This window comes from Delphinapterus leucas, chromosome 15, assembly GCF_059928025.1.
Source record: "Delphinapterus leucas isolate spDelLeu-1000000601 "Yukka" chromosome 15, BTC_Dleu_Yukka2, whole genome shotgun sequence".
Lineage (NCBI taxonomy): Eukaryota > Metazoa > Chordata > Mammalia > Artiodactyla > Monodontidae > Delphinapterus > Delphinapterus leucas.
In genome coordinates, this window is record NC_143143.1 from 35,565,805 (window position 1) to 35,583,170 (window position 17,366).

Genomic DNA, 17,366 nt, shown 5'->3' on the forward strand with positions numbered 1-17,366 from the left:
AAACATAAGAAACAGCTAACTATATGACAGAGCAAGAAAGCCACAGTAATGAAGAGAAAAACTGGATGAACACTAATTTTTAAAAAAAACAGATAAGCAGAAGTGTAAAATGTTAAGCCCTTGTAAAAGTTCCTATTAAGGCACATTTCCTTTCTTCCCATGGTGTACTTACCTGTAGGCAACTCTCCAGAATTGTCCTTGAACTCCAGGGATCTTTGAACCCACGGCTCTTCCCCCTGCTCTAGACAGGAGATCACTTTAGGTTTGGGGAGCACAAATAATGCTGTGAAATGGAAAAACTGAGGTCAAGGATTGGTAACAACAATAGTCCACTAATTCCAGACTATATCAGGAAGAGCAAAGGATACTTTAACAGTTTGCAACACCAAATGGTTAAATGGATAGACTCATATCTGGTATCAGGTTCATAACATACTTCATTTGTGGGTGGATATACAAAGTAGAGAGTGAGAAATAAACCTAAGCTGGACCAATGAAAAGGATATAGGGCATGGGAATCCGGTGCATGATCCCCATCTTCTGCTACTAAGAATACCCCATATTCTACTAAGGTAGGACCAAACTGCAGAGGCTGTAGGAAATATACCTGGTCCTATTAAGTCTTTAGGAAGACTCATACTGGGTAAGGCCAGGTCTAGGGGAGTCAATGTGAAGGTCAGTGGGCTGGGTATCATAAACACAAGTGATTCCTGTTATACTATAGCAACTTTCAATTTAGATCTCAGGTACTAGACACTGGATCAGGAAAGATTTCTACATTCCCATAGCTCACTGGTTCACATCCAGGTGGAGGAAACAGACCAGAATTACTTAGTGGACTTTCTCTAAATCATATTGCCAAGTATGGAAAGTATTCATCACTCAGTCATTCAATACATATGTGCTGAGTGGCTATGGTGCACCAGACACCCTCTATGTGCTAAGGATACAGTGGTGAATAAGCCAAGCCCCCTGATCTCACAGAGCTTATCTTCTAGTGCAGAGTGAGACAATCTAACATTAATAAACAAGCAAATAAAGTGTCAGGGAGTGATAAATGTTTTGAAGAAAACTAAAGCAGGGTGAGAGAACATTTAAGATTCTGCTTGTGAAGATATTTTAGATAAGGCTGTATGAAAAGCCTCTTTTAGAAAGTGATATCTGAGCAGAACCCTAAAATGAGAATTTTACCATGTGGCAGAAACGTGGGCCAGGCAGAGGGAAGGGGAAAGAAATGAGCACATCAAGTCCATGAAACAGCAAGATGAGCAGTATGAACAAAGAGGCCAGAGCAAGGGCACGAGTAGTAGGACATGACAGCAGGCTGGTGAGGAGGGGCCAGATTTTGGAGGGTCCTGAGAGCCTTGGTAAGGAATTTGGATTTATTCTGAACCTTACGAGAAGTTATTGCAAGGTTTTGAAGCAGAAAATGTCATGATCTGATCAGGTTTTTAAAAGACTCTGGCTGCCATGTAGAAAACAGACTGAGAGGGCAGGAGTGGTGGCAGTGGGTGCCAGTTAGAAAGTATTGAGGTGGACCTTGATAGAGATGTTGCTGGCTGAGACCAGGATGCTAACGCAATAAGCTGAGACATGATCAGATTCAGGCTACACTGTGAAGGTGGAGCCAAGAGTGATGTATTAGACTTAGTGGGGTATTATGGCAAGATCAAGGTAAAGGATGACTGGATGTTTCTTGCTCTGAGCAAGTGGATGAGTGGGTATTCCTTTTACGGAGATGATAAGGGCGAGATGATAAGGGCAAGATATAAGGGCAAGTTTGAAGGGAAGAGGAGATCAAGAATTCCAAATAGTGTAAGGAATGTGTACTTGGAAAAAGCTCCCTGGTGATCTTTTCCCTGCCTACACCATCTAGTTGAGAACCAGTCAGCTACTAGAACAGAGACTCTCTCACAGGGGTGCATTCTCAGTACGCCAACAACAGGATAGATTAGTCCACTCCTATGTTAACGGAAGGGGAGAATCTTTACCTAGAGAGATGACAGTCTCATAGTTTTCTTGCATTACATCATTGTAGAGGGCCTTCTGAGTGGGATCCAGTAACTCCCATTCTTCCTTGGAAAAATACATGGCCACTTCTTCAAATGTCAACAATCTCTAAAGAAGAGAATGGGCTTTAGCTCAGGACTTGCCACTACAGAAGTAGCCCAACCTTCTGAGCCATCAACTGCATGGTAAGCCAGTCACTAAAGGAACTAACAGCACATGAATTTTTTTTAAGTGGGAAGGCAGAAAGGAAGTAGGCAAGGGATCAGCAAATAGCCTGGGAGGTGCCCAGTTCCTGAGGGGGATCATGTGGGTTAACACCTCTGTGCACCTGCTGGGCAGTGTGGGTCAAGGGCAGCAGGGAGAGGTAGCCCTAAGAAGCTGGAAAGCACAGCTCACCTGGGACTCAGGCAAGACGAGCTCAGGTGCCACTGTCCAGTCTTTGGCATTTGTCTGCTCAGGAAAGGCTAGGATCTGGTGAGCAGGCACCGCTGTAGAAGAGTGAGAGTGAATTTCTCTCCCTTCTGTCTTTGAACATCCTAGGCTCAGTTCTGAAATATAGAAGATCCTGATCTTTCAGTAGAAATGGAACACTTTACAAGTGTTATGTGGTACCTAGAAGTGGCTATCTCATTTTAAACAAGAATCAAGCATCTACTAGCCCCTAAGATGGGTTTCCCAGTTGACTCTCTTCAGTTTTCATGAGTGAAGTCAATAAAAGGAAGTCTTGTTTTTTTCCTTACATGACATGAATTCTCCTGAGTTGGACAAAAATTAGAGGTGTTGGAAAATGTAGTACTGAGTCCAGTGTGCCAAGTAAAGGAAATGCAAAGGAAGAAATGAGCTTGGTGAGTTCAAGAAACAGCAAGAAGGGTTTCCCTGGTAGCGCAGTGGTTAAGAATCTGCCTGCCAATGCAGGGGAGATGGGTTTGAGCCCTGTTACAGGAAGATCCGACATGCCATGGAGCAACTAAGCCCACGCGCCACAACTACTGAGCCTGTGCTCTAGAGCCCGCGAGCCACAACTACTGAGCCCATGCACCAGAACTACTGAAGCCCGCGGGCCTAGAGCCTGGGCTCTGCAACGAGAAGCCACAGCAATGAGAAGCCCACGCACTGCAGTGAAGAGTAGTCCCCACTCGCAGCAACTAGAGAAAGCCCGCATGCAGCAATGAAGACCCAACACAGCCAAAAACGAACAAATAAATAAATTTATATATTAAAAAAAAAAGAAGACCAGTGTGGCTAAAGAGGACTGAGCAGGGCAGGAATGGCAGGAGATGAGGGCAGGAAGGTGAGGAGGGGCCAGAATTTGGGGGGTCCTGGGTGCCTCTACAAGGAGTTTGGATTCATTCTGAATGTGTGAAAAGTCACAGTAAGGTTTTGATGCAGAGAAGTGTCCTGATATGATCCAGTTTTTAAAAGATTCTGGCTGTGCTGTGTGGAAAACAGCCTGCAGGAGGGGAGGAATGGTGGCGGGGGGTGCCAGATAGAAAGTACTGAGGTGGACCTTGTTAGAGATGCCACTGGCTTACACCAAGATGCTAAAGCACAGCAGGCTGAGACTTGGTTGGACTCAGGCTACACGGTGAAGGTGGAGCCAAGGGGACTAGTGACGCAGTAATACTACTGGGGTTTGATAAGATCGGTGTAAAGGATGACCAAGTTTTCTGGGTTAAAATATTGGGTGAATCGTGGTGTCCTTTGTGGAGATGGGAAAGTTAAGAGAAGAGCAATCTGGAGGGAAAGAAGGCAGGAAGGATCAAGATTTAGGATAAGGAATGATCATGTGCACTGGGAGAAAGCTCCCTGGTGTTCTGGATATACCTTTTCCCTGCCCACACCATCTAGTTGAGAACCAGTCAGCTACTAGAACAGAGACTCTCTCACAGGGGTGCATTCTCAGTACGCCAACAACAGGACAGATTACTCCACTCCTATGCAAAGGGAAGGGAAGAATCTTTACCTAGAGAGATGACAGTCTTATAGTTTTCTTGCATTACATCATTGTAGAGGGCCTTCTGAGTAGGATCCAGTAACTCCCATTCTTCTTGGGAAAAATACATGGCCACTTCTTCAAATGTCAACAAGCTCTAGAGAAGAAAATGGGCTTTAGCTCAGTACCTGCCACTTCAAAAGCAGCCCAACCTTCTGAGCCATCAACTGCATGGTAAGCCAGTCACAAAAGGAACTAACAGCATTTGATTTTTAAAAAGTGAGAAGGCAGAAAGGAAGGAGGCAAGGGATCAACTAACAAGTGCCCAAAATCGTGGGGAACATCTGGACTAACAGCTCTGAACACCTGCTGGGGAGCGCGGGTCAAGGGCAGCAGGGAAAGGCAGCCCTAAGAAGCTGGAAAGCACAGCTCACCTGGGACTCAGACAAGATGAGCTCAGGTGCCACTGTCCAGTCTTTGCTGTTTGTCTGCTCAGGAAAGGCTAGGATCCGGTGAGCAGACACCGCTGTGGGTGAAGGAGAGCCACAGGAAATCTCTCTCGCTTCTGTTTCTGAATATCCTAGGCTCATTTCTAAAATACAGAAGACCTTGAGTTTTTCAGTATTGATGAGACACCTTTACAAGTGTATGGTGCCCAGAAATGGCCTTCTCCTTGTTAATGAGAACCAAGTATCTACCAGCCTCTAAACAGATTCGCCAGTTTTCATAAGCAAAATTAACAAAAGGAAAAACCCTTTTTATTTTCCTCTCATGACACAAATTGTTCAGAGTTAGACAAAGCTTGAACATATTTGAAAATGACATACTCAGGGACTCCAGTATACAGTAGGAGATTTTAATCATTTATCATTTCTTTCCTGGTACACAATTTTCTTCACATTCCGCCACTGACAACAGATTTCTCATTCCAATTCCTTCTGTATTTTATGAGGACAAGGTGGGCCCAACCCTCTCCACTTTTCTAAAAAACTGAGTTCCAATCGCTTCTCGGCCTTTTGGCTAAGATCAAGTGTAAAAAACTGAGTTCCCAGTGTTATTAACAGGGTTCTGTGGTTTGGAGATTTCTGTATCTTAGGCCAACCCCCACCTTCAACCACACCTGGTCTGCTCTACCATAACCTGGGGGGCATTCTAATTGCTAACGTGGCTGCATTAGTAGATCCACAGGGCAGGGCAACCAGAAAGTGCTCACGTGTTCTGGCTTAAATTACTATCGCAGCTCCCAAGAGAAGGAAAGTAACATGAAGCTCCTTACCCCTCTCACATACGGGCTCAATTTCTTTGTGGGTATTCCTGATCAGCAGCTCTTGTAGACTCTGGTGTGTATCCCAAAATTCTTCATCCTGGGACATGCCCACTTGCTGGGCCTCTGCTGGCTTCCGCTTGAAGCCTGGGGCCTCTGCTGTTTCTCCCAAGAGCACTGCGTCCTTTCCCAGCTCATGCTCTGCAACCTAGAAATAATGCCCATCCTTGTTACCATGGAACTTACTTTTCGTTTGGGAGTTGGTGGGAGAGGGAGGAAAAAGCAGAGTGCAAACTGTGGGAAGAAGGAGACACTAAAGGAAATGTCACAAAGACTTAAAAGAGATACGAGACCACCAGTTTTCCACAAGAACTATACACAAAATATAAGAATATTGGCAGAAGAGGAAAAAAGGTGTGGTTACTGCCAGCCCTCCAAGACAGCAGCCCCCACCCTCTGCATCCAGCTCAGCTCAGACCACTAACAGGGCTGCCCAGGCCACCTGTTCTCATGCTGCCTTGACAGACTTTCTCTCCCAACTTAGATTCTTGCCTTAGTGGTTTTCTGTCTTCTCTCTCAAAAGATAAAGGAATTGAATTTAAAAGTTGTCTGTCAACCAGATTTTCCACATGGCCACCAGGGAAGAGTCTCACAGAGGATTGGGATGAAACGGAGAAAAATGTGGGAGGAAAGAACCAGGGCTCTGAGCTTCCCTGATGGCGCAGTGGTTAAGAATCCGCCTGCCAATGCAGGGGACATGGATTTGAGCCCTGGTCCAGGAAGATCCCACATGCCAGACAGCAACAAAGCCTGTGCGCCACAACTACTGAGCCTGGGCTCTAGAGCCCAAGAGCCACAACTACTGAAGCCCGCGCACCTAAAGCCCGTGCTCCGCAACAAGAGACGCCACCGCAATGAGAAGCCCGCGCACCGCAACGAAGAGTACCTCCCGCTCACCACAACTAGAGAAAGCCCACACACAGCAACGAAGACCCGATGCTGCCAAAAGTAAATTAAAAAACAAAAGAGGGTCAGGGCTCCAACCTATCCTCAAGTAATTTTGACACAAAACGTGTGCCCTCCCGGTATTCTCAGTAGGCCTGTGAAGCTAGCTGGTATGCTGCCACCTGCCCAAGGGCATGCCCTGGATCCCCGCTCACAGCACAGCCAAGGAACAACCACTGAGGGAAGGCAGTGGAGGCCCTTGTCTATGGTACAGAGGACACTATCCCTCACGCTCTTTCTTCTCTCAGCTACTCTGTTGGGATTTCCAAATCTCTTTCCCTGTTTTCTTTCTACTTTTTCTCTTCCTGGGCAGTCTTCCTCTAGTTGTTTGGTTTCTCCTTCTTTCCTATCTTCACTCTTCTTTGGTCTCTAGGAATTCCTCCTTTTCTGGATCTGTCCCTTCCTCTCCAACTCCTTATTGCCTTTTGTTTGTTTCTAAGAACTTGAGGCCCATCTCCTTCGCCAAGCCAGACTAGGCTCATTACCCTCAACACACCCTGGCTCCAAAGAGGGCAAAAAGCAACTCTCTCCCTAAGGCCAGGGAAGCCTCTCTCAGGATCTCTGAATCATATGCACTGACTATGGCTGTGGATCTGTGCTTTTACATTCTGCTTTACATGTCCTAAAGGGACAACAGAAGTTACCTATTTCACTTTATTTCTCAATTAATTGCCCCAATACATCCACCATCACCCTATTTCACTGTATACAACAGGAATCTTTCTTCTCACCCCATTCCTCTTTTGACCAGATTCCCTCTGCAAGTGTTCTACCAGGACCACAGCCTCCTCAATGCTCTGTAGATGGTGCTTCTTTATGCAGGTCTGGGTGTCCCTGGGCAGAATGGACAGGAACTGCTCTAGCACCACAAGTTCCAAGATCTGCTCTTTTGAATGAATCTCTGGCCTCAACCACTGACGGCATAATTCCAGAAGCTGGTCAACAGCCTCCCGGGGTCCAGCTGCTTCATGATAGAGGAAGCTCCGGAAGTGCTGGTGAGACCTCTCAGGACTGGGACTGTCCGTTTGGGGGGCATATTTCTTATGCCGACTGGAGCTCTCTGTCACAGGTCCCTTGGTCTCCCACAGAGTCCTGATCTGAGGGTTCAAGTACTCAGCCACCTTCAGATCTATGGTCATCATTCTTCTCGAGGAACAATTCTGCTCCTGTATTGGACACACCTCCAGCACTACCTCTGAAAACTGAGGCCCAGTCTGGTCTGGAACAAAATCAATAAAAGGATCTTCTTCCTAAGGCATTGAGGGCAGAAAAAAGTGCATGTCAGTAAGAAAGTCACATGAACTTTACTACTTGTTACTTATTATGAGAGAAACATGAACTTTAAAAATCAACTGCCAAAAAAACCCAAATCAACTGCCAGGCCCTTGTTTCTCTCATTTTCTTTCTATTATTCAGCTGAATACAGCACAGCTTATTAAAGACAAATGCCAATAAACCACTTTGCCTTAAAAAAAAAAAAATCAGGAATAGTTGGTGGGTGAAAAAACTAGTACCCACTGGCTCCAAGGGGTTCGGGGATTATCCAAAGATTTAATTGATGCACTTCCTATGCCATCCTCTCCGTGTAAAGGAAAGATCAGGAGAATATTCTGAGTTTCTCTTAAACTTCAACATATCGTCCTAGTCTGTCTTCAGTAAGAGGGTACAACTTCTATGACCTTTGTCCTTTTGGGAAGATGGAAGCCTTCACTTCCTGGAACATTTGAGGTGCTCCTTTCCATTGTATGAAAACTGGCAGGAGAGCTGAAACAATGAGACCAGAGTAGAAGAAAAGTAAATCAGAAAAATGGAGCCTTATTCTTCTCAAAAGCAACCCCCAATTAAATAACTAGTTGCTCTACATTTGTCTTGGCATTTCTTTGCAAGACATATAAAGAGCACCATGCAGAAGATGTATACCTGTGTATTTTTCCTTTCCTTTCCAAATTCACTTATTTATGTATGTATGTATGTATGGCTGTGTTGGGTCTTCGCTGCTGCGCATGGGCTTTCTCTAGTTGCAACGACTGGGGCCACGCCCCATTGAGGAGCATAGGCTCTAGGCGCTCCGGCTTCAGTAGCTGTGGCTCGCGGGTTCAGCAGTTGTGGCTCGCGGTCCCCAGAGCGCAGGCTCAGCATTTGTGGCCCACGGGCTTAGCTGCTCCGCCGCACGTGGGATCCTCCTGAACGAGGGCTAGAACTGTGTCCCCTGCATTGGCAGGCTGATTCCCAACCACTGCGCCACGAGGTAAGTCCTATACCTGTATTTTTAATTTCTCGTTACTTGACCTAGGAAAAATTACAGCTGATCCTTGTTCACAAAATGTTTATCCAAATGTCAATTGGAAGAAAAAGGACAGCATGTTAGTTGGTCATGATTACATTCAGCTGCTACATTTCTCCAGGGCTCATTTACACCTCTAAGCGAGGCTGAGGACAGCCTCGTGAGGCTCACTTTCCCTGAGGTGATCCAGCAGAAAGGGCACCGAAATTCTGCCCAGGAAGCCACGGTGTTCACAAACGGCCGGCTCCCGACGGCTCTGAGGTGCTGGGGACACTTCCCAGGCTTTTGCATCAGAGGAAGCTGATCTGACTGAGGCTGGACCGCCCGTTTCTCCCGCAGTAACATCAGCCAGTAAAGGAAACGCCGGCGGAGGCGGGAAAGTGAACACGACCGCCCGGGCGCGCCCGCGAGCACTGTACCTGCGGGCAGTGTCCGAGCGGGCTCCCGCCGCGCGGCCCTGGGCGCCACCCGCACAAACGTTGGAGAAAGCGGCCTCACGAGCCTGACGGCGGGCCTCGCCCCAGACAGTCCTGTTGCCCGTCTCGGAAACACCACCGGCCGCTGTGCAGCGGCCCCAAGCAGCGGCCGCAGTCTCTCGGAGGCTCCGGGGCCGGCGCCGAAGCGGAAGCCGCTTCTAGGTTACCTCGGACGGCTTGGCTTCGTGAAGGCCGCTCCCTCTTCCCGGGGCTCTACCACAAGTTGCCGCCGGCCCGGCCACCGCTCTAAGGAAGACAGTTCCACGCCACGCGCCACTCAGGGGCGGGCCCCCGAGGCCCCGGGGTTTGGGAGCGCAGGCCGCGCACTATTTAGACCCACCTGGTTCCCCCCTACCCGACCTAAAATCCTCCCTGCGCTACTAGCTACCCGCGCTCCAACCGGAGGCAGAAGTGACGCACTTCCGGGGAGGAGCCGCTCAGCCCCGGCTGGGTCCGTGAGCGCTGCTGCTCCAGGCCGACCTGGGTGACCGGCCTCCTCCCGGGTTCAGCCCTGGCGGCAAGAAAGAGTTAAGGCCACCGAGTCCCCAGGCCCGCCCAGCCTAGAGGGCCCTGCGCTCGGCTTGGCGCCCTTGTGTCGCCGTCTCGCGTCCCAGCTCTGTGGGGCGCGTGCGTCCAGGTCGTTCCTGTGTCGTGTTCGGGCTGCCGGCGGAGCCTGGTGACCCAGGCCCCGCCCTGAGGGTCACCGTTCCCTTCCGTGCGCTGGGCCCCCGACCTTACCGCGGCTCAGCCGGCCGTGCCCGAGCTGCCGGCCAGGGCCCTGTCGCAGCCTCCTACAGTACGAGGCCGTTTTGTCCCGGTCAGGATCGACGGCCCCTGAGGGGTGTGTACTCATTTCTGGGCCGTGCGTGCACACACGATTCTGTTTTTTCTTGTGAGGTAGGTTTTTACTTGTGAAATAGGTTCCTTTTATAGATCTCCTTGACAGAGAATTGAGAGATAAGGAGTGACTTGATCGAGGTCACATAATTCACCAGTGGCAGGTCCTCCAGTGGAATTTAGGTCCCCTTTGTCCTGTCTTCTGCTTTTTCCACCACAGCGTGCTCCCTGGAGCATGGGAACCTTCTTTTCATCTTGTCCTATAGTGTCTGGTAGAGTTGCCTGGGTAAGGTAGGCATTCTATAAATATTTACTGAATCATATTTATAAGAATCTGAGTATTTCGGTTGTTGGCTTCCAGTATTTCCAGTTGTCAGTGTTTTCATAGTGTCAGCCTATACTAGTCAAGGGATTATTTATTAAGTCTACTATGTGTAGCCAGTGTTATAGAGTCGATAGGACAGAGCCTTTGATTCAAGGGATCTGGCAAAAGGACTGAGGCAATTTCACAAATATCAGCAACACAAGGTAGGAAAGGGTAAGACATAAGCTGAACGCCGTGGGAATTACAAGGAAATGAAAGTCGATTTGGGGGTTGGGGAAAATTATAAAAATCCTTGAGGGATTTGCCCACAGCAGGGAGTGGGGCCACATTCCAGGCAGAGGGTAAGGTAAGAGCAAAGCCTTGAAAGCTTCAGAGATGAGCATGTGAGAAAATCTGTAGTATTTTTTTTTACTAAATGTAATTCGGGTACCTTTAGAGAAAGAGAGTTAGAAAATAAGTTCTTGTGGATCTACTGTGGAGCGCTTGGAATAGAAGTGAAGAGATTGCATTTAATAAAGTAAATAAAGAGCATCATTTGAGGGTTTTTGAGGGAGCTTCTTTCCAGGGCAGTTCATCTGGAGCTGAGTTTAAGGTGGGAACAAAAATGCAAGACCATTACAAGGTCATTATGCTATTTTTGCTTTTAGGTAGACTGGTGTTACACTCCTCTGAGGCATAGATCTTGATCCTTTTTGAGGGGGAGAAAAGGATTAAGCAGAGGTGATAATAATAAGCATCTGACGGGAATTCCCTGGCGGTCCAGTGATTAGGGCTCTGTGCTTCCACTTCAGGGGGCACTGGTTCTGTCCGCCAGGGAACTAAGATCCCACAAGCTGCGCAGCGCAGACAAAAAAAAAAAAAAAAAAGCATCTGCCTAAGTTGCTTGAATATATTTCAAAGCAGGTTCATTTTCTTAGAATCTCAGGTTGGGACTTAGTTTCTTCAAAAGTAACTACTGCTTCCACAACCTAAGTGTCCATCGACAGATGAATGGATAAAGAAGATGTGGCACATGTATATGATGGAATATTACTCAGCCATAAAAAGGAACGAAATTGATTTATTTGTAGTGAGGTGGATGGACCTAGAGTCTGTCATACAGAGTGAAGTAAGTCAGAAAGAGAAAAATAAATACTGTATGCTAACACATATATATGGAATCTAAAAAAAAAAAAGCAGTGGTTTTGAAGAACCTACGGGCAGGACAGTAATAAAGACGTAGAGAATGGACTTGAGGACACGGGGAGGGGGAAGGGTAAGCTAGGATGAAGTGAGAGAGTGGCATGGACTTATATAAACTACAAAATGTAAAATAGATAGCTACTGGGAAGCAGCGCATAGCTCAGGGAGAAGGGAGATCAGCTTGGTGCTCTGTGATCACCTAGAGGGGTGGGATAGGGAGGGTGGGAGAGAGACACAAGAGGGAGGAAATATGGGGATATATGTATATGTATAGCTGATTCACTTTGTTATAAAGCAGAAACACCATTGTAAAGCAATTATACTCCAATAAAGATGTTAAAAATAAATAAAAATAAAATAAAATTAGACTATGCAGGAATAAAGAATTATATGTGATAAAAAAAAAAAAAAGTAACTACTGCTTCCAGTCAGAACCAGTGGGCAGTAAAGCTCTTAGCATTGAGATCCTCATCATCTGGACCAAGGCTGAGCATATAATTGGAACTTGAACTGAATAAATGGAGTTCTGCCAGCGGTGCCCCTGAATTGGCAGGCCTGATTCATAACATAGGTAGGGAGCTGGTTAGTGAACAAGGGGAGAAGAAAGTGGGAAAAGAGACCCTATGAAAGGAAGAAGAGGAAACAAGGCACAAAATGGCGAATTGTGAATGAGGGTCACTGATGATTGTCATCATTTAAAGTTTGGTGCCATAGTTCCTTACCCTTGCTGTGGAGCCCACAAAAGTCCCCCAAGTCTTTCCTTTTGATTTCACCTTTCCCTGCCTGGGCACAGTTTGAGAAATAATGAATGTCCAGCTGGAAAGCAATGAAAGCAAACACATGCAGTTTATTTTGAGATACCACACAAGTGCCATAGTGGGCTGAATGGTTTTGCTGGGTGACTGGCTGCTTTAATGGTGTTGCTACTGGCTAATAAACACTTTCTTTTTCCTTTTTCCATTTATAATAGTAATTGCCTTAGTTAGAGCTGCCTCTTTTAGAAGGTTGCTTGATCCTAGCCTGTCATTGGCTCCATACCCTATTAACTATCGTACTTTCATGATCCTCTTAGTACTCTGTAAAGCAGTTGACATTTTTTGCAACAAATGTTAGAGGAAAACTAATGGTCTGGACCCTTCTGGGTTTCTAGGTGAGAGGCTTTTGAGAATTCTGTGTAGTTGAGAAATGAATGAAAGTCACTCAGGCTCTGCCCTAAAGGAGAGGAAAAATAAACTGAAATACCATTTTTCTCATTTCTCTGACATACTTTTCTTTCTTCATAGCACCTGGAATGGATAAAAGTGGCAGTTTTTGTTACTTCCCATGAGGTTGTGTATCTGGAATAAGAACCATGAAATTAATCTAGAGTAGGACATTTCTACAGACATGGAATGGCACTGGGTGGCACCAGGAGGACTTGAAAGGGTGCAGAGCTATAGAAGAGTTTGCCAACAGAAGGACTTATGGGAAACAAGTGATCAGAATCACCAATAGAGAAACCTTTAAAATTTCTTCAAGCAATGGAAAAATTGAGTCTTAGGTCAAATTAAGAAAAATCTATAATGAAGAGAAATCAGGTAAAGTCTCAAATATAAAAAGTATGTTACTTAAGACTAAGTGTAAATTTAGGAAAAGAATCACAAGGACAGATCTTTTTAATACTTTTTTAACTACTGTAAAATTTTTATAAAACTTTTGGACTCATCTCTAAGAATTGCCATGATTCTGAAACTTGATTATATCCCAAATATGGAACAATTCAGTGGAAAATAACACTTGAGAATACACCAGATGTACACAAGGAAGAAGATCTGAGAGTGGAAAAGTGCCAGTAACAAATACATTATTTATATACTTACAGATTACCTTGGTAAACATAAGAAACACTGAAGTTAAAGCTTAGTCTTTGAGAATGCTGTATTGAATGCAGTAAAAGTTGGATTTCATTCATATGGACAACAGAACCTACTAACTTTCTTCTTCACTGAAAGATACAACTGTTCCTGAATTCTAACTCTCTAGACATCCCACTGTCAGGGTAGCTTGGAGTATTTATCCAGGTGGATGGACTGCTGCCCAGCGAACACTACATGCAGAGCAATATGAGCACCATTTTCCTTTCTGGCAGTGAGGTAAAATCAGCTTGTCTTGGAAGAGGAGAAGCCACACTGCATCTTTGTTACACAATATTATTCTGTCCTTGCCTTTAAGGCTTTCACACTCCTTTGTGAAGCACCACTTTTTATTGAGATTTATCTTACCTGAGTCTGTCCCTCTTGTGAGCACATCTCACCTCCTCTCTTCCTTTTGTGTCTTTTCCTGTAATCAGTTAGGGAGAGTATGCAGGTATTCCTGTTATTCCTGACTGGTGCTGCTGCATCTGTCAAGGGAGAGAAGAAAGAGCATTCAGAAGGGGGGTTCTGAAGACTGACCATCCATGTCTTGCAGGAGCAACAACTAGACCGGACCTTGCAGTGGCAACTTTCTGAGTTCAGACTTTACCTCTAGACTAGCATTTCAATCATGAGCCCTTATCCTTTTTAGCCCATTACCCTTCAGTATAAATTCCTATGCCTTCTGGGGGGCGTTGTGCTAGTTGGGGGAATGAGGAGTTGTTTCGTTTTTAATTTTTTTTTCCAATTCAGTAATGCTTTTTCCTTTTTACCCCTGTTGATTGCCTGAAACCAAATTCAGTATGAATAAGAGAGGGAAATATACAACACTGAATTTGGAGGAGAAAATGAAGGTTCTAAGTAGGATTGAAGCAGGACGATCTCTTAAAAGTGTAATGGATGAATTTGGAATCAGTAAATCAACATTTTATGACATTAAAAAGAACAAGAAATTGATTTTGGACTTTGTACTGAAGCAGGACATGCCATTAGTAGGGGCTGAGAAGAGAAAGAGAACAACAGGAGCCAAATACGGTGACGTGGATGATGCAGTCTACATGTGGTACCAACAGAAACGCTCAGCTGGTATCCCTGTGAGAGGTGTGGAGCTTCAGGCTGCTGCCGAGAGATTTGCACAGTGTTTTGGGCGAACAGACTTCAAAGCTAGCACTGGTTGGCTTTTTAGATTTCGAAATAGGCATGCAATTGGGAACCGAAAAGTATGTGGGGAACAAGTCCTACGTTCAGCTTCAGAAAATGTTGAGCCGTTTCGACAAAAACTGTCCATGCTTATTAAAGAGGAGAAACTGTGTCTTGCTCAGCTGTACAGTGGGGATGAGACTGACCTCTTTTGGAAGTCAATGCCAGAAAATACTCAGGCAAGCAGAAAAGATATCTGCCTGCCAGGGAGGAAAATAAACAAAGAACAATTGTCTGCTCTTTTATGTGCAAATGCGGATGGTACTCATAAGTTAAAGTCAATTATTATTGGAAAATCAAAGCTGCCCAGAAGTGTAAAAGAGGACACATGTACATTACCTGTGATATACAAACCTAGTAAAGATGTTTGGTTCACCAGAGAATCATTTTCAGAATGGTTTTTTCAAAACTTTGTTCCTGAGGTCAAGCACTTTCAAGTTAATGTTCTAAGATTCCATGAGGAGGATGTCAGGGCCTTGTTACTTCTGGACAATTCTCCAGTTCACCATTCCACTGAATCACTAACCAGTGAGGATGGTCGAATAAAATGCATGTTCTTTCCCCATGACACTTCAACCTTGATTCAACCAATGAATCAGGGTGTGATCTTGAGCTGCAAACGACTTTACAGGTGGAAGCAACTTGAGGAGAGTCTTGTAATTTTTGAAGAAAGTGATGATGAGCAAGATAAAGGAGAAAAAGGAGTTTCCAAGATTAAAATCTACAACATAAAAAGTGCAATTTTTAACTGGGCAAAGAGTTGGGATGAAGTAAAACAAATAACCATAGCAAATGCATGGGAAAATCTTCTTTACAAAAAGGAACCTGAATATGATCTTCAAGGCTTAGAAGATGGAGATTATAGAGAAATTCTTGAGAAATATGGGGAGTTGGAAACCAAGCTGGATAACGATAGGGTGTGGTTAAATGGGGATGAAGAAAAGGGCAGCTCCCCGAAAACAAAAGGTGGAATTATAAAGGAAGTTGTTCAAAAAGCGAGAGCTGAGGAGCAGACTGCTGAATTTAAGTTATCTGCTGTAAGAAAGAGTTTGGACTACCTTCTTGACTTTGTTGATGCAACACCTGAGTTTCAAAGGTTCCATTTTACACTGAAAGAGATGCAACAAGAAATAATCAAGAAGCAGTTCCAGAGTAGAATCCATTCTAGAATTGGTAGCTTTTTGAAATGTAGGCCTCATAATATTAAGGATTCCTTCAATATGCCTTCAACTTCTGGTTGTAGTAAGTAGATATTGTGTTTAAAGATTTCTGCAGTTATGTAATGATACATGAATTAGACTTGTTGTGAACTGTCATTGTTTTTATCAACTGACCTCACTTTGCACAGCAATGCCCATTTATACTGTTTATAAAATACACGATTTGAAGGTAATAAATTTGGGGCTTTTGATGTATAAATATGTTCATTAATCTATATTTTTTTCTATTTTAGACAAGGACTTGAATAATGAGGAACTATTGTCCCAGATTATCTAAGGTGAAATGGATGTGGGGAAAGCATTAAAGTCTAAATGTATTCACAGCATATAACAAAGAAGCTATATATATGCTGACTAGTTATTTAAGAAGATAAGGACAGACTTGGTTTTCAATTTAATGGTATGACATACTCTGCTCTTGTAAATGAGTTACCACCTGTTTAGTGTTTGTTTTCTTCTTATTGTGGAAGTGACATATGCTGATTATAAAAAAGATTTATAAGAAAGATAAAAAGCACCCAAATTCTCTCAACTGATGATAGGCTCCCTTAACACTTTGGTATATTTCATGTATTTTAAAAAATAGGTAAGTTACATTGTAAATACAATTTTATATCTTATTGTCTTAGCATTTTTGTTACTTATAAAATTAGCATTTGTGAACTACAATGAGGTATCACCTCACACTGGTCAGAATGGCCATCATCAAAAAATCTACAAACAATAAATGCTGGAGAGGTGTGGAGAAAAGGCAACCCTTTTGCACTGTTGGTGGGAATGTAAATTGATACGGCCACTATGGAGAACAGTATGAAGGTTCCTTAAAAAACTAAAAATAGAACTACCATACGACCCAGCAATCCCACTACTGGGCATATACCCTGAGAAAACCATAATTCAAAGAGTCATGTACCACAATGTTCATTGCAGCTCTATTTACAATAGCCAGGAAATGGAAGCAACCTAAGTGTCCATCAACAGATGAATGGATAAAGAAGATGTGGGGACTTCCCTGGTGGCACAGTGGTTGAGTCCGCCTGCTGATGCAGGGGACACGGGTTCGTGCCCCGGTGCGGGAAGACCCCACATGCCGCGGAGCGGCTGGGCCCGTGAGCCATGGCTGCTGAGCCTGCGCGTCCGGAGACTGTGCTCCACAACGGGAGAGGCCACAACAGTGAGAGGCCCGCGTACCGCAAAAAAAAAAAAAAAAAAAAAAAAAGAAGATGTGGCACATATATACAATGGAATATTACTCAGCCATACAAATTGAGTTATTTGTAGTGAGGTGGATGGACCTAGAGGCTGTCATACAGAGTGAAGTTAAGTCAGAAAGAGAAAAACAAATACCGTATGCTAACACATATATAAGGAATCTAAAAAAAAAAAAAAAAGGTTCTGAAGAACCTAGGGGCAGGACAGGAATAGAGACACAGACTTAGAGGATGGACTTGAGGACACAGGGAGTGGGAAGGGTAAGCTGGGATGAAGTGAGAGAGTAACTGACATACATACACTACCAAATGTAAAATAGATAGCTAGTGGGAAGCAGCTGCATAGCACAGGGAGATCAGCTCGTGCTTTGTGACCACCTAGAGGGGTGGGATAGGGAGGGTGTGAGGGAGACATAAAAGGGAGGAAATATGGGGATATATGTGTATGTATAGCTGATTCACTTTGTTATAAAGCAGAAATTAGCACCATTGGGAAGCAATTACACTCCAATAAAGATGTTTAAAAA

The 17,366-nt window shown here is 44.6% G+C and overlaps 2 protein-coding genes and 1 pseudogene across 6 annotated transcripts in view; 2 read left to right on the plus strand and 1 right to left on the minus strand.

The window, feature by feature from the left end:
* LOC111185225 (zinc finger protein 75D-like) overlaps positions 1 to 9,361 on the minus strand; it is a 32,767-nt gene extending 23,406 nt beyond the window's left edge. The window contains exons 1-9 of one of the 5 annotated variants that reach the window (XM_089896256.1): positions 8,133 to 9,361; positions 7,892 to 7,976; positions 6,944 to 7,462; positions 5,220 to 5,415; positions 4,378 to 4,535; positions 3,974 to 4,100; positions 2,407 to 2,498; positions 1,992 to 2,118; positions 173 to 283 (exon numbers count right to left, since the gene is read on the minus strand). In XM_089896256.1, coding sequence (XP_089752382.1) covers positions 173 to 283; positions 1,992 to 2,118; positions 2,407 to 2,498; positions 3,974 to 4,100; positions 4,378 to 4,535; positions 5,220 to 5,415; positions 6,944 to 7,462; positions 7,892 to 7,954 — 1,393 coding nt within the window. In that variant the 5' untranslated portion in view covers positions 7,955 to 7,976; positions 8,133 to 9,361. The other 4 variants (XM_089896255.1, XM_022594661.3, XM_089896258.1 and 1 more) reach the window with 4 other exon arrangements.
* LOC149747421 (U2 spliceosomal RNA) lies at positions 4,944 to 5,097 on the plus strand (annotated as a pseudogene).
* Positions 9,349 to 16,728, plus strand: TIGD7 (tigger transposable element derived 7). Its single transcript, XM_022594675.3, has one exon. It carries the CDS (start codon positions 14,012 to 14,014, stop codon positions 15,656 to 15,658), a length of 1,647 nt encoding a protein of 548 aa, XP_022450383.1. The 5' UTR covers positions 9,349 to 14,011; the 3' UTR covers positions 15,659 to 16,728.
* Positions 16,729 to 17,366: the final 638 nt, after the last annotated feature.

Coding starts and splice junctions, on each gene's coding strand:
- TIGD7 (XM_022594675.3), top strand. CDS start 14,012: ATGAATAAGAGAGGGAAATATACAACACTGAATTTGGAGGAGAAAATG.